Source organism: Oncorhynchus gorbuscha, linkage group LG18 (genome assembly GCF_021184085.1).
Source record: "Oncorhynchus gorbuscha isolate QuinsamMale2020 ecotype Even-year linkage group LG18, OgorEven_v1.0, whole genome shotgun sequence".
Lineage (NCBI taxonomy): Eukaryota > Metazoa > Chordata > Actinopteri > Salmoniformes > Salmonidae > Oncorhynchus > Oncorhynchus gorbuscha.
In genome coordinates, this window is record NC_060190.1 from 9,597,937 (window position 1) to 9,621,203 (window position 23,267).

The 23,267-nt window shown below is 43.1% G+C and overlaps 1 protein-coding gene across 2 annotated transcripts in view; it reads right to left on the reverse strand.

Moving 5' to 3' along the window:
* Positions 1 to 377: 377 nt before the first annotated feature.
* The window catches only part of LOC124004058 (STE20-like serine/threonine-protein kinase), a 35,519-nt gene continuing 12,629 nt past the window's right edge, over positions 378 to 23,267 (reverse strand). The window contains exons 5-19 of one of the 2 annotated variants that reach the window (XM_046312821.1): positions 22,852 to 22,924; positions 22,314 to 22,508; positions 21,901 to 21,982; positions 19,154 to 19,285; positions 18,535 to 18,873; positions 17,908 to 18,459; positions 17,543 to 17,673; positions 17,041 to 17,164; positions 16,299 to 16,478; positions 9,660 to 9,789; positions 8,517 to 8,641; positions 7,557 to 7,748; positions 5,233 to 5,358; positions 1,773 to 1,886; positions 378 to 1,328 (exon numbers count right to left, since the gene is read on the reverse strand). In XM_046312821.1, the coding sequence (XP_046168777.1) occupies positions 1,182 to 1,328; positions 1,773 to 1,886; positions 5,233 to 5,358; positions 7,557 to 7,748; positions 8,517 to 8,641; positions 9,660 to 9,789; positions 16,299 to 16,478; positions 17,041 to 17,164; positions 17,543 to 17,673; positions 17,908 to 18,459; positions 18,535 to 18,873; positions 19,154 to 19,285; positions 21,901 to 21,982; positions 22,314 to 22,508; positions 22,852 to 22,924 (2,642 nt within the window). In that variant the 3' untranslated portion in view covers positions 378 to 1,181. Of the gene's footprint in view, positions 1,329 to 1,772; positions 1,887 to 5,232; positions 5,359 to 7,556; positions 7,749 to 8,516; positions 8,642 to 9,659; positions 9,790 to 16,298; positions 16,479 to 17,040; positions 17,165 to 17,542; positions 17,674 to 17,907; positions 18,874 to 19,153; positions 19,286 to 21,900; positions 21,983 to 22,313; positions 22,509 to 22,851; positions 22,925 to 23,267 lie in introns of both variants that reach the window. The other variant, XM_046312820.1, reaches the window with a different exon arrangement.

Genomic DNA, 23,267 nt, shown 5'->3' on the forward strand with positions numbered 1-23,267 from the left:
CAGGTCTGCCCAACCCTCTTCCTGGAGGTCTACCGTCCTGTGGGTTTTCAGTCCAACCCTAATTTAACACACCTGATTCTATTAGCTGCTCAACAAGACCTTAACTAGCTGAATCAGATATGCTTAATTGGGGCGGCAGGGTAGACTAGTGGTCAGAGCGTTGGACTAGTAACCGGAAGGTTGCGAGTTCAAACCTCCGAGCTGACAAGGTACAAATCTGTCGTTCTGCCCCTGAACAGGCAGTTAACCCTGTTCCTAGGCCGTCATTGAAAATAAGAATTTGTTCTTAACTGACTTGCCTGGTTAAATAAAGGTAAAATAAAAAAATAAAAAATAGGGTTGGACTGAAAACCTACAGGACAGTAGATCTACAGGAAGAGGGTTGGGCAGCACTGATATAGTGCAAATAACTAATGGTATAAAAATCAAGCAGCAGTAGTTTTTTTTCCAGAGGAAGCTTAAATTTGAAAAGCAAGTCCATTGAAATAAAGGTATACGGGCACTAGATTCTTCAAGAAAAAAAATAATTCACAAATGAAAAAGAATCAGCAGTGAAAAATGAAATCTGCCTGAGACACTTTAGTGACATGGAGGCAAGGATTTGAGGAACAGAGTGCACAAAGTATCACATTTGAAAATGCATAATGTCAAGAATCTCCTTCATAACTCATTTCAAAAGAGGAAGCTATAAGAAATAAAACTTTTTTTTTCAGTCAGTGGAAAATGATTTGAAATAGAGTGAAACGGGGAGGTACTACTTCTACAATAAAAACACAAATTCAAACTGTTGCTACGGTGTGCCCGACTGAACACGACCCTATACAATGAAAAGGGGGTAAATTATATAACAGATATGATTAACATCGTCTGTAGCTTGAGGGCTACTGTCCCATCCTCGTCCAGAAGCCGATAGAGGGGTACACACCCTCGGAGATATCGCCCCTTCGTCCCCGATTGTCATCAATGGAGACGGGGCAAGGCAGCAGAGGCTCAGTCTTATTAGTCTGTTTGTCTGTTTGTCTGTGTGTGTGTGTGTGTGTATGTGTGTGTGTGTGCACGCGCGCCAGTCTATTTGTATATGTGTGTGTGGGTGTATCCATCCGGAAGTGTGTATATCTATTCATTGAGCGTGCCTTCGATATGTGGATATATGTTTATGTCCATCCGGAGTGGGTTAACCCCTAGAAGCCAGTGGAGTGGACACTGGGGATGGGGTAGAACTTGGAGATGCGGCTCTGGGCTGAGGGGTTAAGGCACTCTGACTCTCCACTCATCTTAAAGAAGATCTCCTGCTCCTGAAGCTTCCTGGCAAACTCTTCCTCCAAAGCCTAAGAACAACAGACAAATGGTCGGCGAGCGGATCCCAAGCAAGAGATGACATAATACTCATTTGGAGGCTGCTTATATTTGTACTGTTTCACACATGTACCAGATACGCATTTGTTTTCTTACACATCGCCCTGAGATTCACCCGGAGACACCCTCAGAGAGTGGGGTCACAGTCAGGGTCAGGCATTATCAGCGGAGCAGTTAGGGTTAAGTGTCTTGCTCAAGGGCACGTGGACAAGTGTTTCACCTTGTTCAGCTCTAGGAGTCAAACTAGCGGATTTCGGTTACTGGCCCAACACTCGAACCGTTAGGCTCCCTCCCACCCTACCTCCTACCATATGTTTCAACTACAAGTCTCTCCATCTCTGAAACAAAATATGTGCCAAATATTCAATAGAAAGAGAAATAATTTCCTGTGAAGGGTTAACTGGTGTAATGGTTACCTTCTTCCTGGGTCGTAGTTTCTCCCTCCACTCCTTCAGCTCCTGGCTGTGCTCCTCATCCAGCTCCTTCAGCTTCTGGGTCTCGTGCTCTATCAGGATGTGGCACTTCTCATTCTTGAAAAACACAAATTGGGTGTTACACGCTGTACTGAATCACAGACGAATCAAAGTGTGTGTGTGTGTGTTTTCTATTGCACCTTATGCAATTACAGAATCCCTGATATCCATGTGCGCATACTATACATTTACATTTACATTTACATTTAAGTCATTTAGCAGACACTCTTATCCAGAGCGACTTACAATACACTCTTAGAAATAAGGGTACGGTATTGTTCCCTGGAGTACAAAAATATCAAAATAAACAATGATCTCACATGGTACTGTTTCGTACCTTTTAGGGTACATGTGCAGACAAAGAGTATAATGGTACATTTTTGTAACCCATATTATGATTATAAAAAGGTACAATCATCACACTCACAAAAGGGGTAATCTGAAGGTTAATTTCCTAGGTGACAAATGTATTTTGTTAACCCTCAATACCCACTATACAATGCTAACTTTCTGCCACCTAAAAAAAAACTAACGGCTTTGACACTGAGGTGGTATCCCAAAAAGCCACATTTGTACCATAATTATTATCTTCATATTTCCCAGTATGCTCTACTGCAGGTTGATTTTTTAAATAAATATCTGTGTTTTTTCATGTACATTGATTGATTAATCATATGCTACACAAAGATAAATAACAAATGTTTCTAAACGAATCCAATCAGTTAGTTCGATTTTCTCCTTTTACTGAAATGGTTGTTCCAATTTAAATGACTTAGGTCTCCTCAAAATGTTCTTAAAACCTGTTTGGGATAGGCGGCAGCATTTTCACTTTTGGATGAAATGCGTGCCCAGAGTAAACTGCCTCCCACTCAGTCCCAGATGTTAATATATGCATATTATTAGTAATATTGGATGGAAAACCCTCTGAGGTTTCTACAACTGTTTGAATGATGTCTGTGAGTACAACGAAACTCATATGGCAGGCAAAAACCTGAGAAAAATCCAACCAGGAAGTGGGAAATCTGAGGTTTGTAGTTTTTCGATGCATGGCCAACCGAATACACAGTGTCTATGGGGTCAAGTTGCACTTCCTAAGGCTTCCACTAGATGTCAACTGTCTTTAGAAACTTGTTTCAGGCTTCTGCTATAAAGGAGGGGGGAATGGGAGCTGAATGAGTCAGTGGTCTGGCAGAGTGTCTCAGGCTCGTGAACGCGCAGTCCCGACAGAGTTAGCTCTCGTTCCAGTGCTTTTCTACAGACAATGGAATTCTCCAGTTGGAACATTATTATTTTTATTATTATATATTTTTGGAATTTGACCCCTTTTTCTCCCCAATTTCGTGGTATCCAATTATTTTTAGTAGCTACTCTCTTGTCTCATCACTACAACTCCCGTACGGGCTCGGGAGAGACGAAGGTTGAAAGTCATGCGTCCTCCGATACACAACCCAACCAAGCACCACTGCTTTTTAACACAGCGCCATCCAACCCGGAAGCCAGCCGCACCAATGTGTTGGAGGAAACACCGTGCACCTGGCAACCTTGGTTAGCGCGCATTGCGCCCGGCCCGCCACAGGAGTCGCTGGTGGATTTTCCCTATCGGCCAAACCCTCCCTAACCCGGACGATGCTAGGCCAATTGTTCGTCGACCCACGGACCTCCTGGTCGCGGCCGGTTATGACAGAGCCTGGGCGTGAACCCAGAGTCTCTGGTGGCACAACTGGCGCTGCAGTACAGCGCCCTTAACCACTGCGCCACCCGGGAGGCATAGTTGGAAAATGATTGAAGTTTAATGTTAAAAACATCCTAAAGATTGATTCCATACATCGTTTGCATGTTTCTACGACCTGTAACAGAAGTTTTTATCTGGACGTAGTGCTCGCGCCTCATGAAGATGGATTACTGGGCTGAACACGCTAACAACAAGTTGCAATTTGGACATAAATGGACCTTATGGAACAAATCAGTAATTTATTGTAGAACTGGGATTCCTGAGAGTGCATTCTGATGAAGATCATTATGAAAATAGATTATGCTTTTTCCGTAAAGTTTAAAAGAAATATGACACAGCGGTTGCATTAAGGAGAAGTCTGTCTTTAATTATGTGAATAAAACTTGTATCTTTTATCAATGTTTATTGAGTATTTCTGGGATTTGATGTGGCAATCTACAAAATCACCGGATGTTTTGGAATCAAAACATTACTGCACGTAATGCGCCAATGTAAACTGAGATTTTTGGATATAAATATGCACATTATCGAACAAAACATACATGTATTGTGTAACATGATATCCTATAAGTGTCATCTGATGAAGATCATCAAAGGTTAGTGATTAATTTTATCTATATGTCTGCTTTTAGTGACTCTTATCTTTGGCTGTAAAAATGGCTGTGTGTTTTTGTGACTTGGCTCTGACCTAACATAATCATATGTTGTGCTTTCGTTGTAAAGCTTTTTTGAAATCGGACACGATGGGTAGATGAACAAGAAGTGTATTTTTCATTTGCTGTATTGGAGTTGTTAATGTGTGAAAGTTACATATTTCAAAAAATATATATTTGAATTTCGCGCACTGTCTTTTCAGCGGAATGTTGTCGAGAGGTTCCGCTAGTGGAACGCCTGCGCTAGAAAGGTTAACTCTGGCAGTCATTGTGAATGCATGTTGCAGGTGAATAAAATTCCAACAGTTGGATATCGTAACTCTGGCTGGATTCCAATAGGAATTACAAATCACTTTGCAAACCAGCACAAAATTCTGGTAAATTTCCCAGGTTTCTAGAAATCACAGACGGAAGACTCCTGGAAACAGGAGGGAATAAGGGGGAAATGCTTCAACCAGAATATCTCAAAATTCCCAGAATTTGGGGTATGTTTACAGAACTTTGCAAGCAGGCCTGACGTAGCCTATAAACCATGAGTTTCATGCCACTGTATTTGAGTAAAACTAGGCTTCAAAATAGCCTCATGAGATATGCAATGTATTGTCATAAAATTTTTAATGGTAATATATGCTTAGGTACTCACTTGTGACTGAAAATAAAATAATTTAACAACAACGGTTCTGTTACTAACAAATACAGTCAATGGTGGTAAATCTACAATTCAATCAAAAAGGCTAATTGGGAAATTGTATTGGAGGCTTGGCACAGTGGGGGAGTGGCTTTCAGATAGTTATTTTTGGCCACCCGTGAGTGGAAATATTGTACAAGTTTAAGTGGTCTATGGTAGAGGTGCATTTTTGCCACTTTCAAGGAACAAATGGCTTTGTCACTGTGATGGGGGTACAAATATGTACCCATAACTAAAAGTACAAAGGAGGACCTTACAGGGTACCACCCCAGTGACAAGAAGTTGTACCCCTTTAGGAATAAATCTACACCTTTATTTCTGAGAGTGTACCTGTAACTGCTGCAGCTCCCGGATGTTGGTGTCACACTGCAGTTGCAGGTCTCTCATCTGGTTCTCATGTTTCTGGTGCTGGTGGAGCCTCTCGTTCTTCTGCCTCTTCTCCTCCTGGGCTGCAAACTGTCAAACACACAGAAACATCTCAGTTATTCAACTCCCACGAGTATTAAAATAGGCCCAATTACAGTTGGAACTTGATACATGCTGAATTTGCACTGGGAGTCTCAAGCTTGACCTAGCATTGCCTAAAGTACTGTAAATCCTTCAGTGCCTGGGAAAGTCCCTTTGACTTGGATTAACAAGCTCTGAGACTTCACCTCTCTCTCCACTGAAAGCAATGTCTATAATCCCTCATTATCTGGCAGCATTGGCGCAAAACTGAAAGTGCGAACCACCGCATTTAACCATGGCAAGGTGACTGGGAATATGGTCAAATAGAAACAGTGTAGTTATTCCCTCCATAAGGCAAACAAACAAGCAAAACATCAGTACAGAGACAAAGTGGAGTCGCAATTCAACGGCTCAGACACGAGAAGCATGCGCAGACCAGCTGGCTGGAGTGTTTACAGACATATTCAATCTTTCACAATCCCAGTCTGCTGTCCCCACTTGCTTCAAGATGTCCACCATTGTCCCTGTACCCAAGAAAGAAAAGATAACTGAAATAAATGACTATTGCCCCATAGCACTCACTTCTGTCATCATGAAGTCCTTTGAGAGGCTAGTTAAGGATCATATCATCCCTACCTTACCTGACACACTAGACCCACTTCTATTTGCATACCACCCCAATAGATCCACAGATGATGCAATCGCCATCGAAACAGCACACTGCCCTATCCCATCTGGACAAGAGGAAAGCCAATGTAAGAATGTTGTGCATTGACTATACCTCGGCCTTCAACACCGTAGTACCCTCCAAGCTCATCATCAAGCCTGGGGCCCTGGGTCTGAATCCTGCCCTGTGCAACTGGGTCCTGGACTTCTTCATGGGCTGCCCCCAGGTGGTAAAGGTAGGAAAAAACACAGGGGCGTGCTCAGCCTCCTCCTGTACTCCTTCACCCATGACTGCGTGGCCACGCACACCTCCAACTCAATCATCAAGTTTGCAGATGACAACAGTAGTACGCCTGATTACCAACAATGACAAGGAAGCCTACAGAGTGGAGGTGAGGGCCCCGGGAAAATAACCTCTCCCTAAACGCCAACAAAACAAAGGAGCTGATCATTGACTTCAGGAAACAGCAGAGGAAACACAGCCCTATCCACAGACAGAACCGCAGTGGAGAAGGTGGAAAGATTCAAGTTCCTCGACGTAAACATCACTGACAATCTAAAATGGTCCACCCACACAGACAGTGTGGTGAAGAAGGCGCAACAGAGCCTCTTCAAACTCAGGAGGCCGAAAAAAATTGGCTTGGCCCCTAAGGCCCTCACAAACATTTACAGATAAACAATCGAGAGCATCCTGTCAGGCTGTATCACCGCCTGGTACGGACACTGCACCGCCCGCAACCGCAGGGCTCTCCAGAGGGTGGTACGGTCTGCCCAACACATCACCGGGGGCAAAGGCGGTCACAGGAAGGCCAAAGGTCACAGGAAGGCCAAAAAGATCATCAAGGACATCAACCACCCGAGCCAAGGCCTGTTCACCTCGCTATCGTTCAGAAGGCGAGGTCAGTACAGGTGCATCAAAGCTGGGACCGAGAGACTGAAAAACAGCTTCTATCTCAAGGCCATCAGACTGTTAAATAGCCATCACTTGCTGGCTACCACCTGGTTACTCAACCCGGCATCACAGAGGCTGCTGCCCAATATACATAGACATGGAATCACTGGCCACTTTAATAATGGAACACTAGTCACTTTAATCCTGCTTCACTCATCTCATATGTATACAGTGTATTCCATGCTCCTGTATTTAGTCAATGACACTCCAACATTGCTCATCCTAATTCCATTCTTTTACTTTTAGATTGTGTGTATTGTTGTGAACTGTCAGATACTACTGCTCTGTTGGAACACAAGCATTTCACAGCACCCGCAATAACATCTCCGAAATATGTGTATGTGATCAATAACATCTGCTAAATATGTGTATGTGATCAATAACATCTGCTAAATATGTGTATGTGATCAATAACATCTGCTAAATATGTGTATGTGATCAATAACATCTGCTAAATATGTGTATGTGATCAATAACATCTGCTAAATATGTGTATGTGTCCAATCAAATTTGATTATACTTTGAAAATAACATCTAAATACAAAGGTTTCCACTCTCAGTGATGTGTTCTTTGACCTTTCTCTCTCACCTGTTTAACCTTCTCCCTCTCCTGCTCGGGTGTGATGGGGCCTCCAGTGATTCGGAGGCTCTTCTTGAACATGGCCATGCGCGTCTTGGCCTCGCTGCGCTGGATCTTGGGTAAGCGGGCCCTCTCCTGTGTCTGCCTGTTCTTCATCTCCTCAATCAGACGCTGATTGTAGCGCTGCATCTGCTCCATCTCCTACAGAGAGAAAGAGAGAGAGATAGAGAGAGTGAGCGAGGGAGGGATCAAGAGAGAGAGAGGGAGAGAGGTTTGAAGCGAGAGAAAGCGAGAGCGAGAGGGAGGGGGCGAGAGGGAGGGAGTGCGGGAGAGAAAGAGAGAGGGAGGGAAAGAGGGCGAGGGAGGGAAAGAGGGCGAGGGGGAGGGAAAGAGGGCGAGGGAGGGAAAGAGAGAGGGAGGGAAAGAGAGAGGGAGGGAAAGAGGGAATGAGAGAGAGAGAGAGGGAGGGAGTGAGGGGAGAGGGAGGGAGGGAGGCGGAGTGGGATGGAGTGAGGGGAGAGGGATGGAGTGAGGGGAGAGAGAGAGGGAGAGAGGGAGAGAGAGAAAGGGAGAGAGGGAAAGAGGGAGGGAGGAAGAGAGGGAGGGCGAGAGGAAGAGAGGTGGGGGGGGCAGAAACACATCATTAGCTTCCATAGAAATGAGATATTTGAGATATTAGACTAGTTGTCAAAGTGTTAGCCATTTAGTTGTCTTGTCAGCGTTACTCAGTCCGCATTTGGCAAAACAATGACACATCATTGTTGAATGCAGAAACAGATATACCCAGGCATATTTCCAATTTGATTTAAGATGTCATGAGTCAAAACTTGTAGTCATTCAGTATTATGCCTCACTCTATCCCCCAACCTGTTCAGGTATTTTGCTCCTAGTGGTTCTGTTCAGGACTAGGCTTATGAGATCTGATCCTGAATCAGCTGTTTGTCTGTCTATTTGGAAGCCTTACTGTACCTTCTCGTGTCTCTTGAGCAGCTGGTGTCTCTGCATGAAGTACTGGTCTTTCAGCTGTTGTTTAAACAACTGGTGTTTCTCCTGTAGGTGACGCTCTTCCAGCTCCCACATTGCTGCTTCCCGTGCTGCCAGGACCAAAACACACAAACTCAGTTCAAGGGAACACTGCATTACACAGAGGTTTAGCATATTATTATTATTATTAGATACAAAACTCCACCATTGTAAATCAGATCTTTCATCTGTATTTTTTTTATATTTGAGGTTGACGAATCTTGGCACCCAAAAAACACGTCACTAGATTTGACTAATTGGTTAGCTTGGAATGTGTCTGTGAGTTAATTTTCTTTCCCTTTCTAACATGGTTCATACCATTCAAATCAGCAAGTCATCAAGGCCTACAGCTTGTGAACATTTCTGTGGAGCTATTTCTATAAGCTGATGTGTATGTGATGACTGGAATCTGACCAGGCAGGGTTAGTAGGCTGCTAACCAGTTCAGTTCATGTTAGGTTCTCAGCATTAATAGGTATTATAAACTGGGTGGTTCGAACCCTAAATGCTGATTGGCTGAAAGCTGTGGTATATCAGACAGTATACCACTGGTATGACAAAACATGTATTTTTACTGTCCTAATTACATTGGCAAACAAGTTTATAATAGCAATAAGGCAGCTCAGGGTTTGTGGTATATGGCCAATATACCATGGCTAAGGGTTGTATCCAGGCACTCCGTGTTGCGTCGTGCATAATATTGGCCATATACCACACCCCCCTTATTGCTCAATTAGAGTCAAGGCCTGATGGGGCCGTCGGTTGAACTCTGTAGAGCTTCTGTTTTAAGTTATATTCAGTGTCACTGTGTGTTTGCGGTTTCCATCTCACACACAAACAGTAAGGTTTACTATATTTCTTTTAAGTATGCTGGTGATAGCGGCCAGGGTAGACTGTTTCTATGTAGTGACTATGACCTTTATAAAGGTTGTGTATCCATCCTACTGCAATGTGCATCTGTGCTACTTGCATCTCACACAGAGCTATGCATCTTCTGTTTGTGGTTAAGGCCGTTGTCTCCCCTCTGAAAGGTGCTATGACTGAGTACCTAACTATAGTCTATGTGTCACGCAGAGAGATGCATCTTCACCTCTGAGGAGCTGTTGTTTGTGGTTGAGACAGTCTCTCTCGATGGTGGCCAGCTCGTGTTTGTGTTGCTGGATGATCTTCTTCAGGGCACAGTCCAGCTCCTGCTGCTGTTTCTGCAGGAACTCCTGCTCCTGAGGAAGAAGAGGGAAAGACAGCTGGATAAGTAAAGTATATCTATATGCCCCTCAAACTACACTCTGGACCTCTAAGCCAGTTCCACTGCATATATTCATTGTTCCCCTCTAATTGAGAACTTAGTTAGACCTGGGACACCAGGTGTTTGCAATTCATTATCAGGTAGAACAGAAAACCAGCAGGCTCCTGACCTCTTAGGGTCGGAGGTGAGTACCTCTGCTATACACTGTGTGATCCAGACAGAAGGAGAAAGAGAGTGATATTAGTCAAATGAAAAGGCCATTAGCAGGCCAACTGAGACCAAATTCACGGAACCAAAATACACCGGGAGTCACAGAACATTGTGTCATATCTTAGTTCGTCGATGAGTTGTTACACTTACTCAGATTGCCAATACAGTGTCGCTTGAGTAAATGAAGAAACACCAGGAGAGAACTGCGTCGGTACAGTTTAAGAGATGAACAGAAGAGAGATTGAAACCAACCATAACAGCACGGCAAACAAAAACCACAGGCTGAAGATACCAAACAACACGTGTCTGTCCGTCAATTTGGAATGGCTGTCTTCACCTCACCTCAACTGCTCTCGTTCCCCCAGTCGACTCCAACAGCACGAGAGAGAGAGAGAGTCACCGTAGAGTATTGAGGCTGGCAGACAGGTCTAGCTTGTTGATGTTACACCCCCCCCCATCAGGACAGACGCGTAATCTGACCAACCCTACTGTATGGGGTCTGGACTTTGGGGATAAGTATGGCTTGAGTTAAATGGACCACACTGTGGAGGCTGGCAACAATGTAGCGACAGGAAGTAGACTGGGTCATCGAAAACGTAGAGCACCGGATGTCGACTGGCGGACTTGGTTCGTTTTATGGGCAATGCACTGGGAATGTTGTTTTTTCATTGCTAAGTTCCAGGTTGATTGAAATGCTAAGTTTCAGGTTGATGCCATCTCCTCTATAGAAATGTGTCGGTCAAATCCCACAATAGAACACTGCTGCATTCCCTTTAAACCAGCCCTCCACATGTTGATCAGTCCAGGTTTTAAGGAAAGGAGAATGCCCACAAAGCATTCCACACACACACACACACACACCGATATAAACCCTGCCGTCTCAAAGTCAGTGAGTGAATTTACTGCCATGTGAGAGAGCAGGAAGAGAACACATTTCAAACCAAGGGGGGGGGTGTCTTACAACTTACATCCTGCATGGGGGCGTTGAAGAGAGTGCAGGAGGACAACTGAAAAGATAGAGTCATACCCTGGGCCACTCCCTGTCGATCACAACAGATTAGACCTGTACTCTACTAAATCATAATGTAGCCTGAATGCCAGTCTGTTCGTTGCATTACTGCCAACACTCGTTATCATGTATGACCGTAAGGGAAAAGGAGTTGGCAATGGTGCACAAGCAGACTGGCACTCGGGCTCCATACAGCACATTGTAGACCACAACAGACTATACTCTACTAATCATCAGCCACTCATCCATAAACATTGCTGGCTAAGTTAACCATTATACCGACACACTGTTACACCCCCGTAATATACAGGCAATGTGTTCCACTGTGATTCACAGGTGGGTGGATTGTTAGAAAACACATCAATAGTGTTGGACTATACTGTAACTTGTGCTGGAAGATACTGTAAGCCTACTTGATGAATGTTTTGAATTAAATTATCTCCTGTAGAATAATACATACAAACTCTATTCTTGACCAAAAACAAACCACACAAAAGACAAGTTTTGGAGAAAAAAAAAGAGTAGCCCAAATATTCCCAAAGGGGCCAAATGGCAGTGATCTTGAAAGCAGCCAACAGAAGAATGGTAGACTGACATTGAAGGGACAGTCCATGTCGGAAAGCCACACCAGATGTTTTCCACAGCAAACTACCTCTTCACGTGGAGTTGTGATTACATCCCTTTTCTCCCGTTTCACGATAGCGTTTCTCCTGTGCCCGGGCGTGAGTCGTATTTCCTGTTTGAACTATGGCACGAGGCAGCCCACAAACAAACACACCACAGGGACAGCAGAAACAACACAGACACAACGACAAGGCTTTGATATGGATTTGTGTTTCAACTCATTCGCCAAAGTCTATGAGAAGTAGCCTGATGCCAGATTTGTATGTATGCGCTGCATAAGCCAACATCTCGGACTATAGCCTAGTCAGAATCATTTGGATTCGGCACATCGGCTACAGATCTGGGATCAGGTGACGAGAAGTGACGGTTTCAGACCGATTTAGACACAGGTTATATAGACCCTATGAGAGAGATCTACTGCAACCACAGGTGTGTCAGTAAAACGCTAGCTTCTATAAATAGGCATTGGATTGTTGTGTTGATTGGGCTATCCTCTTACGATGGCCCACTATGGGATTAATACTGAGGACGAACTGGGGTGCACATGGATAAACATCTAAACATTCACATGACTGTCAATGCTAAACAAGGAAAACCCTTCCAAACAAGATTGAGAATATATCATCTTTGTCAGCTGGACTTAACTATCCTGTGAAATGTAAGATATTGAAAATAAGACGAGTTCTTACAATTTCTTGTGGCATGATGTCCCCAATACATGCATATTAAAACCACTTTTAGTGATCCAGTTCAACAGTACATCATGCATATTAAAACCACTTTTAGTGTTCCAGTTCAACAGTACATCATGCATATTAAAACCACTTTTAGTGATCCAGTTCAACAGTACATCATGCATATTAAAACCACTTTTAGTGATCCAGTTCAACAGTACATCATGCATATTAAAACCACTTTTAGTGTGATCCAGTTCAACAGTACATCATGCATATTAAAACCACTTTTAGTGATCCAGTTCAACAGTACATCATGCATATTAAAACCACTTTACATCATGCATATTAAAACCACTTTTAGTGATCCAGTTCAACAGTACATCCAGTTCCAGTTCAACAGTACATCATGCATATTAAAACCACTTTTAGTGTTCCAGTTCAACAGTACATCATGCATATTAAAACCACTTTTAGTGTTCCAGTTCAACAGTACATCATGCATATTAAAACCACTTTTAGTGTTCCAGTTCAACAGTACATCATGCATATTAAAACCACTTTTAGTGATCCAGTTCAACAGTACATCATGCATATTAAAACCACTTTTAGTGTTCCAGTTCAACAGTACATCATGCATATTAAAACCACTTTTAGTGATCCAGTTCAACAGTACATCATGCATATTAAAACCACTTTTAGTGATCCAGTTCAACAGTACATCATGCATATTAAAACCCCTTTTAGTGATCCAGTTCAACAGTACATCATGCATATTAAAACCACTTTTAGTGATCCAGTTCAACAGATCCAGTGATCCAGTTCAACAGTACATCATGCATATTAAAACCACTTTTAGTGTTTCCAGTTCAACAGTACATCATGCATATTAAAACCACCAGTTCAACAGTACATCATGCAGTGATCCAGTTCAACAGTACATCATGCATATTAAAACCACTTTTAGTGTTCCAGTTCAACAGTACATCATGCATATTAAAACCACTTTTAGTGATCCAGTTCAACAGTACATCATGCATATTAAAACCACTTTTAGTGATCCAGTTCAACAGTACATCATGCATGCATTAAAACCACTTTTATTAAAACCACTTTTAGTGATCCAGTTCAACAGTACATCATGCATATTAAAACCACTTTTAGTGATCCAGTTCAACAGTACATCATGCATATTAAAACCACTCTTAGTGATCCAGTTCAACAGTACATCATGCATATTAAAACCACTCTTAGTGATCCAGTTCAACAGAGCTCATCGATAGCCTGGGAAAACAACTAATCCCTGCAAGAGTAGCTTAGTATATTTTTGTGTTCCAGTTTCATGCATATTAAAACCACTTTTAGTGTTCCAGTTCAACAGTTGAAAAGACAACTATTCCTTTTAGTGATCCAGTTCAACAGTTTTATTAAAACCCAACAGCACTGAATTTGCTGATAGCACCTTTACTGAAGAAAAAACCACTTGTACCAGTTCAACAGTACATCATGCATATTAAAACCAACGGTGATATGTGGTGACAACGGTGATATTCTCACCAAGCTATCTTAAGGTGACTGACTGTAAATTGCTCTCGATAAGAGAGTCTGCTAAATGACTAAAATGTCAAATGTAACAGCAAGACATTGTAGTGACAACAATCTTGCAAATCCCAGACAGCCAATGAGAGTCCAATCGCTGCTTAAGTCTAATCTAAGATGGATCAACATGTTGATTTTCCACAAATGTACTGTACACCGCAAGCACACACACAGCCAGACCTTTACAGCATCAGTTACAACCTTCACATAACACTAGTGTGCGTGGTGTCATGATACCAAAAAATGTGACTTTGATAACGATACCACGGCTAAAAAAAGGCGCGTTGGCCAAATGTACAGAACGGCACTTAATCCAGATAGCCATGCATGCGTTAATGGATCAATTATACAATTTGACTTAGTTTTTACTCATCTAAATACATAACATAATGGGAGTCATATATTTGAATGGTTAATCTCTATTGATAAACTGGGTAAATGAAGATGTAGCCTAGGCCTATTCACAATACATATGAATGCATATTCATATATATTTTATATATATACTTAAAATTGTATCAATATATATTTTTAAATGCCTCTGCCCTTTGGCCCCCTTTGTTCTTGGGCTCCGAGGATTCAGCCCCTGTAAGCACATGTATTAAATCAGGCCCTGGGAGTGTGCGCATGCTTCTTCTGGCTGGTAACAGATGAAAAACAATCCATTGCCCTTCCATTTGTGGCCTTGTTTTATTGCACTGATCAACAACATTTGCATAGAAGAAGCAACACCTTCTCTTATAAAAGTGTGGCGCTGTGTCTTTAACACTTAATGATGTCATTCAAACCCAGTGACAGAGACAGGAGAGACCTGAGGCGAGGGAGACCAAGTGAATGAATAACGTTTTTGGCAAAGACTGTATGGTTTTTGGTGACAATCAGCTTTGAAATCAGCATATTTTGCATTATGGTAATAATGTAATGTAGTACTGTAGTATGTAGTAATAATGTAGTGATAACAAAAAGTACTAGGGTAGTGAATTGATGTTAACTTCAGCTGTAAGCTAGAAAGGAAAGTTAACTTTTTAGCTTCCTGTTTTGAACATCTTATTACATTGTAAAGTGTTCTAGCCTGTAATGAACATTGTTTTGCAGACAGTCATTTTGTGGACAATCTCTACGTGCTGTGTTGCATTATTCAAGTGTGTTAACTTCTGTGCAGTATGAGAGGAGAGTTAACATGATGTAGCCCAGACTCCCAGTGTGAGCAGAGGTTCTTCAGGACAGACTAGAGCCAGTATGAGAGGAGAGCTAACATAAGGCAGGCCAGACTCCCAGTGTGAGCAGAGGTTCTTCAGGACAGACTAGAGCCAGTATGAGAGGAGAGTTAACATGATGTATCCCAGACTCCCAGTGTGAGCAGAGGTTCTTCAGGACAGACTAGAGCCAGTATGAGAGGAGAGCTAACATGATGTAGCCCAGACTCCCAGTGTGAGCAGAGGTTCTTCAGGACAGACTAGAGCCAGTATGAGAGGAGAGCTAACATGATGTAGCCCAGACTCCCAGTGTGAGCAGTGGTTCTTCAGGACAGACTAGAGCCAGTATGAGAGGAGAGCTAACATGATGTAGCCCAGACTCCCAGTGTGAGCAGTGGTTCTTCAGGACAGACTAGAGCCAGTATGAGAGGAGAGCTAACATAAGGCAGGCCAGACTCCCAGTGTGAGCAGAGGTTCTTCAGGACAGACTAGAGCCAGTATGAGAGGAGAGTTAACATGATGTATCCCAGACTCCCAGTGTGAGCAGAGGTTCTTCAGGACAGACTAGAGCCAGTATGAGAGGAGAGCTAACATGATGTAGCCCAGACTCCCAGTGTGAGCAGAGGTTCTTCAGGACAGACTAGAGCCAGTATGAGAGGAGAGCTAACATGATGTAGCCCAGACTCCCAGTGTGAGCAGAGGTTCTTCAGGACAGACTAGAGCCAGTATGAGAGGAGAGCTAACATGAGGCAGGCCAGACTCCCAGTGTGAGCAGAGGTTCTTCAGGACAGACTAGAGCCAGTATGAGAAGAGAGCTAACATGACGTAGCCCAGACTCCCAGTGTAAGCAGAGGTTCTTCAGGACAGACTAGAGCCAGTATGAGAAGAGAGCTAACATGAGGCAGCCCAGACTCCCAGTGTAAGCAGTGGTTCCTCAGGACAGACTACAGTTAGCAATGGGTAAGTGAAGCAGACACGGTGCTCTCGCGCTATAAGTGGATCGGGCTGTGCTGATACAGACTTGATCCTCTCTCAATTAGTAAACGACGTGAGACACATTTGACAGAAGAACCGAAAGTACCGAACCGTTTTTCACGTTCGAGCATAGAAAAGGTACAGAAGTTTGGGTATACCGTGCAACACTAACACACACTGCCCTCTACTTCCTTACCTCTTTCTTGCGGTTCTTGAGCATGTTCTGGAACTTGGACAGCTCCTTGTCCTGCTCGGCCTTGATGCGCTTGGCCTCGTCCCTCAGCCGGTTGGTGTGCTCCTGCTCCAGCCTCTCGATGGTCTGCTTCTGCTGTCTCTCCAGGTTCTCCACTTCCTGGTCGTAGTGGCGCTTCTTACTCTGCAGAAGGAGGACGTCATTTTGATTCGGTGTCAGCTCGTCACTTTCGGTAGAAATATAACTCGTTTTCAAACACTGGTCATCAATGAATGATTGGCATATTACAGAAAGCAATGTCATTTCAATGGCATCCCGTTTGCCTTGGATTTACTAGCTGGCTAGTGGATTCAGTCTCCGTCTAAACTGTGAGTGGCAGTTTGACTGACATACAGAAGGATTTACCTCGTCCAGAAATAAGTAATGACGTAACAGGAGCAAAAGGCACATGGAAGCTGTGGTGTGGTGTGGACGGGACATACCTCTGTAATACTGGGCAGGGACTAACTGGTCTTACTGGGTTAATTCAGCTTACTGTTTCAGAGCCGTGTGTGGTTTAGTATGCTCCTTCAGGATTGGTTGTGACCACACCAGTAGGCAATCTTCTGTCACTGTGCTAGGTTGGACACAGTATGACTGGGGCCAGGGTCACGAATAGGCAATTGCAGTACTACACGGTACCAATAGATAGGTCTCAAAGCACCTCCCATTGAGGCTTTGACCAAAAAAAAGGATAGTGACTCACGGTCGTCTCCTGTTCGAAACGGCGGCTTATCTGCTCTTTCTGCTGCTGCAGTTTATTGCTGAGCTGCTGCTGGGCCCTCTGTTCCTCTTTCTGCAGGAGACGCAGCTCCCTCAGCTCCTGACGCCTGGGAGAGGAGGGGGAGGAAGGGAAAAAACAAACATGAGAGGAACATCTTTTTCTCCAAAAGGAGATTAAACAACCCAAAGCAATGGAGGAGGAAGGGTCTCTCGAGAGACTGATGAAAACGTTATATAACAAGACATCTCGATGCACTTTGATATGCAAATGGGCTGAGGTCAAAAGGGGGTGCAAAGCAATATTAGGAAGGGGTCCCTAATGTTTTGCATAGTCAATATACTAAAACAGCTACATTCACTAGTTCATTCAGTTCAGTTAGAGCCTAAGCTTATACTGCAGGAGAGATGGATTATATCTTTGCATAGTATTGGCATATATTTCAATGCATAATGCTCAAAATGCATTCATGTAAATGAATCTTTACCTGAGGAACCTCATCTCCTCGTTCTTGGTGTCATTGTCGGTGATGATCTTCGACGTCGTCACGCTAACCTCGACTCCATCCACCACGAACCTACGGGTCTTCTTCAGTGTCTTCTTCTGGCGCTTGGTGTCCTGAAAAACAAAATGGTGGCAATAAATATACCATCAATATACTGTAGTTGGACTACTTCATGGGATAAAGCAGTCATTGTAAACATTACAATTCATAAGCATTTATAACACCGATAATAATGTATGAAGCATTTGTAATGGTGTATTCATAAGGGTTATTACTGGACTACTTAGCTATTACCAATGGATTTGATCAAAGACATTCTCTAAAGAGAGTCTATTGTGATGCCGTACCTGTATGGAGAGGGGTCCTGGCTCCTTGGTTTTGGTCAGGAAGCTGGAGATGGACAAGTTCATGTCTATGCTGTCGTTATCTGCAGCAGAACTACTCCTAGAGTCAGAATCTCTCTCCTTCTCATCCTTAGACTTCACTGGAGTCCCTGTCTCCGAAGTTGGCTTATACTCCACTCTCTCTTTCTCTGCTTCCTCCTCTTTCCAGACTGCTGGAGATGTAGGTGTGAGTTTGTCATCCACCTTAGTCTCCTCTGGGGTTGTCCCGGTAACCTTTGCTTCCCTGCTAAGCTCCTCGTTGGCTGGTTCCTCTTCAACTTCCATCTTGTCTCCTGTTGGCTCTTCCTTGGCCTCTGACCCTTCTGCGGTGATCTCATTCATCTGGAGCTCAGCTGGGTCCACTTCCTTTTCATGTTGATTGGATATGGCCAGTTGTTCCATCTCTTTGTCGGCTATGGTGACCGCAGCATTGGAAACGGTTCCTTCTGGTTGGGGCTCTGCTGGTTTCTCTGCTGGTTCTGAAGAAGTTATCTCACTGGGTTCTGTTGGGGAAACCTCTGTTATTTCTTGAACCTTCTCCTCCTCTTCTATCACCTCTACTGGTTTCTCACTGGGTTCTGTTGGGGAAACCTCTGTTATTTCTGGAACCTTCTCCTCCTCTTCCGTCACCTCTACTGGTTTCTCACTGGCTTCTGTTGTCTCTCCATTTATTGGAGCACCAGGGGTCTCATCCATTTTCTCCACTTCTGCAGTGACAGCAGGCTCCTCGACGAAGCCAGTGTCCACAACCAGGTTCTCCTCTGGTTTGACAACGCTTGGTTCAGGGACCTTTTCAACAATCTGTGGTGTCGGGATAACCGGTTCAGCCTTCTCCGGTAAAGACTCCAGGATGGAGGCTGAGGGAGACTGAGGGAGTTTCTCGTCCTCCGAGCTGGCAACACTGGCATCGGACGGCGCACGTTTGTGACCCTGAAGAAAACGTGATGAAAATAAAATGTAGGTTCAAATAAATCAACAGATAATGTCTGGATTAGCTTTCAAATAATAGAACTGTGGGAATGATTCTAAATAAATCCTTCTAACCAATAGTCAATCATTTTCCTTATTTTTGTCAAGTCAGTGCAGACTGCAGCCTGTTCTTTATAATGAAGGACGAAGACCACAGAAGAATACACACTGTCCATCTATAATGTTTCACAATCTTTCATGTGGTTATTTTACGAACTGAGCTGTCTGTGGTGTAACATACCCGCTGTGTCTCTCCATCCTCCTCCTCCTCTTCCTCCTTGTGTTCCTCAATCTCCTCGTAAACCTCAGCCTTTGCTTCAGCGATCAGCTCCCTCAAAGGTCTGCTGTCGGTCACAGTACTCAAAAATGGATGCTGCAAAGATTAAAAAAAGATGCATAATATTGAGGACACTTTTAGATATAAAGACTATGTCCTCTTGAAGTGTACTACTTACACTGCATCTGAAAAGACAACAAAGATTTGTGCGATTTCAATATTGCAGTCAAAGAAGTGCAATTGAGACACATCATACAAATCAAGATACACAATTTAAAGATAAATACAGTGTACAAGACATAACAGACTAACCAGGTGAATCCAGGTGGAAGCTATGATCCCTTATTACTGCAATCCCGTTAATGGGATCGATATGACAACAGCCAGTGAAAGTGCAGGGTGCCAAATTCAAACAACAGAAATTTCATAATTAAAATTCCTCAAACATACATGTATCTTATACCATTTTAAAAGGCAATCTTGTTGTTAATCCCACCAAAGTGTTCGATTTTAAATAGGCTTTACAGAAAAAGCACTACAAACAATTATGTTAGGTCACCGCCAAGTAACAGAAAAATTTGGACATTTTTTCAGCCAAAGAGAGGGGTCACAAAAAGCACAAATAGAGATAAAATTAATCACTAACCTTTGATGATCTTCATCAGATGACACTCATAAGACCTCATATTACACAATACATGCATGTTTTGTTCGATAAAGTGCATATTTATATACAAAAATCTGAGTATACAATGGCGCGTTATGTTCAGTAGTTCCAAAAACATCCGGTGACATTGCAGAGAGCCACATCAATTTACAGAAATACTCATTATAAATATTGATGAAAATACAAGTGTTATACATGGAAATACAGACAGACTTCTCCTTAATGCAACTGCTGTGTCAGATTTCAAAAAAGCTTTACGGAAAAAGCAAACCATGCAATAATCTGAGAACGGCACTCAGAAAACAAATAGATATATCCGCCAAGTTGGAGTCAACAGAAATCAGAATTAACATTATAAATATTAATTTACCTTTGATGATCTTCATCAGAATGCACTCCCAGGAATCCCAGTTCCACCAAAAATGTTTGATTTGTTCGATAATGTCCATAATTTATGTCCAAATAGCTTTTGTTAGCGCATTTGGTAAACAAATCCAAAGTCACGAAGCACGTTCCCTAGTTGCAGACGAAATGTCAAAAAGTTCTGTTACTGTCCATAGAACCATGTCAAACGATGTATGGAATCAATCTTTAGGATGTTTTTAACATAAAACTTCAATAATATTCCAACCGGAGAATTTCTTTGTCTTCAGAAAAGCAAAGGAGCGCGAGCTACCTCTCATGTGAAATGCGCGTGACCAGCACGTGACTGCTGGCAGACCTCGGACTCAATGATCTCTCATTCAGTCCCCCTTCATAGTAGAATCCTCAAACAAGTTTCTACAGACAGTTGACATCTCGTGGAAGCCTTTGGAAGTGCAACATAACCAATATCCCACTGTGTATTCAATAGGGGCTGAGTTGAAAATGTTATACTCACAGACATCATTCAAACAGTTTTAGAAACTTCAGAGTGTTTTCTATCCAATACTAATAATACAATGCATATATTAGCAAATGGGACTGAGGAACAGGCAGTTTATTCTGGGCACCTTTTCATCCAAGCTACTCAATACTGCCACTGCAGCCATAAGAAGTTTTAAATCCACTTCAAATCAGTGTCGATGAAGGGGAGGAGACAGGTTAAAGAAGGATTTTGAAGCCATGAGACAATTCAGACATGGATTGTGTATGTCTGCCATTCAGAGGGTGAATGAGCAAGACAACATATTTAAGTGCCTTTGAATGGGGTATGATAGTAAGCGGCCAGGTGCACCAGTTTGAGTGTGTCAAGAACTCCAACGCTGCTGGGTTTTTCACACTCAACAGTTTCCTGCGTGTATCGCGAATGGTCCACCACTCAAAGGACATCCAGACAACTGGACAACTGTGGGAAGCATTGGAGTCAACATGGACCAGCATCCCTCTGGAACACTTTCTAAACCTTGTAGTCCATACCTCGATGAGTTGAGCCTGTTCCGAGGGCAAAATGGGGTGCAACTCAACATTGGGAAGGTGTTCCTAATGTTTTGTCCACTCAGTGTACATTTAGTCAAAAATGTGAAGTACAATCTTCATAACAACTCAAAACAATCTGATTAATACACAAAGCACACAGTCTTCCCAAACTGTAAGGTAACTGCAGTCATAATGCTTGGCGGTCGCTCTTTAAACCCTTTCGGAAAGAAAAGCCTGTTGTGCTAACGGAGGCCGCAGAGGGGATAAGTAAGTGTCGTTAGCGCGCTAGCTAGCACACCAGGTACCTGGCTGACACAGATGTACCTTAGATGCACAGCTCATGATCATGATCAGGGCCAATATGGCCATGTATTTAATTTGACAGGTGGCCGTGGGGCGGAGTGCTGTGGTAGGGGGCGGGGGGTGAGGGAAAAAACAGGAGGTGGGGTGAGGAGGAGAGGAGGGGGTTGAGGAGAAGAGGAGGTGGGGTGAGGAGAAGAGGAGGGGGTTGAGGAGAAGAGGAGGGGGTTGAGGAGAAGAGGAGGGGGTTGAGAAGAGGAGGGGGTTGAGGAGAAGAGGAGGTAGGGTGAGGGAATAAAGGGGAAAGTGAGGGCAAAAGGGGGGGGAACAGGTGTGTCACCATTACCTGTAGAAGTTGTGCCACATTCCATCTGTTGTCCACATTCTTATCGAGACACTTTCTTAGGAAGTCACTGAACTCTGGAGACCTGAAGAGAGTGAATGGAGATCACTTGTAATAACTACAACATTGAAAATAGGCTACAATTAAACAGTGTCATTTATACCTCCCAAATGTATTGAGGTAATTTAGAGTAGGTAGAACCATCTCAACAGATATGGCAAGTGCAGAGAGGAGTGAATTAGTGATACAATCTCTCTAGGCAAGAAAGTGCAAGAAGAGGAACATTGTGCAGAGTGACAGCGTATTAAAGGGGCATTTCTTCCTTCCTATTTAATTGAGGGTTCCTGAAGCCAAACCAAGACAGAAATAACTTGTCTGCCAGGCTGCCACATCACTGACTGACACGCCAGACTTACCAGCGCGACGGCTGCATCAGGGTAGGAGGATCGGCCTTGGCTATTTTCAGCAGGACTCTCATAGGGTTCATCTCGTGGTTGGGAGGCTCAATCTGGGCCATCTCGATCAGAGTCACCCCCAGGGACCAGATGTCAGCCTTGTAGTCATACGGGCGGTCCTTAAACGTCTCACACATCACCACCTCCGGGGCCATCCTGAGAAGAACGGATAAAAAAGAACCAATCAGAGGAAAGGAAATGTTTCAGTGAAATATGAATGACCAATGACAAAAGGACAAAATATATGAGGTGAAACGCAAATGACTATGAAACAAATGGTGTGGAAATGTGGAATTGTAGCATTTTCTGTACAGTAATATTGGGATTTTGTAGGCTATACATTAAGGTTTCAATAAATTTAAATGTAAGTAAATATTATTTTGGGGGGGGGGGAATACATTAAAAAGTATATCAAGTTGACTGGTCAATTCAGAAGAATGGGGAGAAATAGTAGTTTGATGAATTACAACAGCATGACAGATTCTCATGTTTGACTCACCAGTATGGCGTCCCGATGAAAGAGTCTCTCCTCTGTAGTGTTTTGGTATTTTTGGCCGACACACCAAAGTCAGCTGAAACACCAATGGGAAACAGTGCTGCTATTAGCAACTAGGGTACAACATGTTGTTGTTGTTCATAAGAATTAACCGAAGCCAGGGGTATTCACCCTGGGGTCCGCGGCCCCTAGAGGTACCGCAAAAATATATACAGTATATATTGAAGTGATTTCATTTTTTTAAATAACCTAAATGTTTATTAATATCGCTAGCATCACCAGAATATTTTTTAAATGACATACACTACCGTTTAAGGTTTGAGGTCACTTAGAAAATGTCCTTGTTTTTGAAAGAAAAGCATTAAAATAACATAAAATTGATCAGAAATACAGTGTGGACATTTTTCATGTTGTAAATA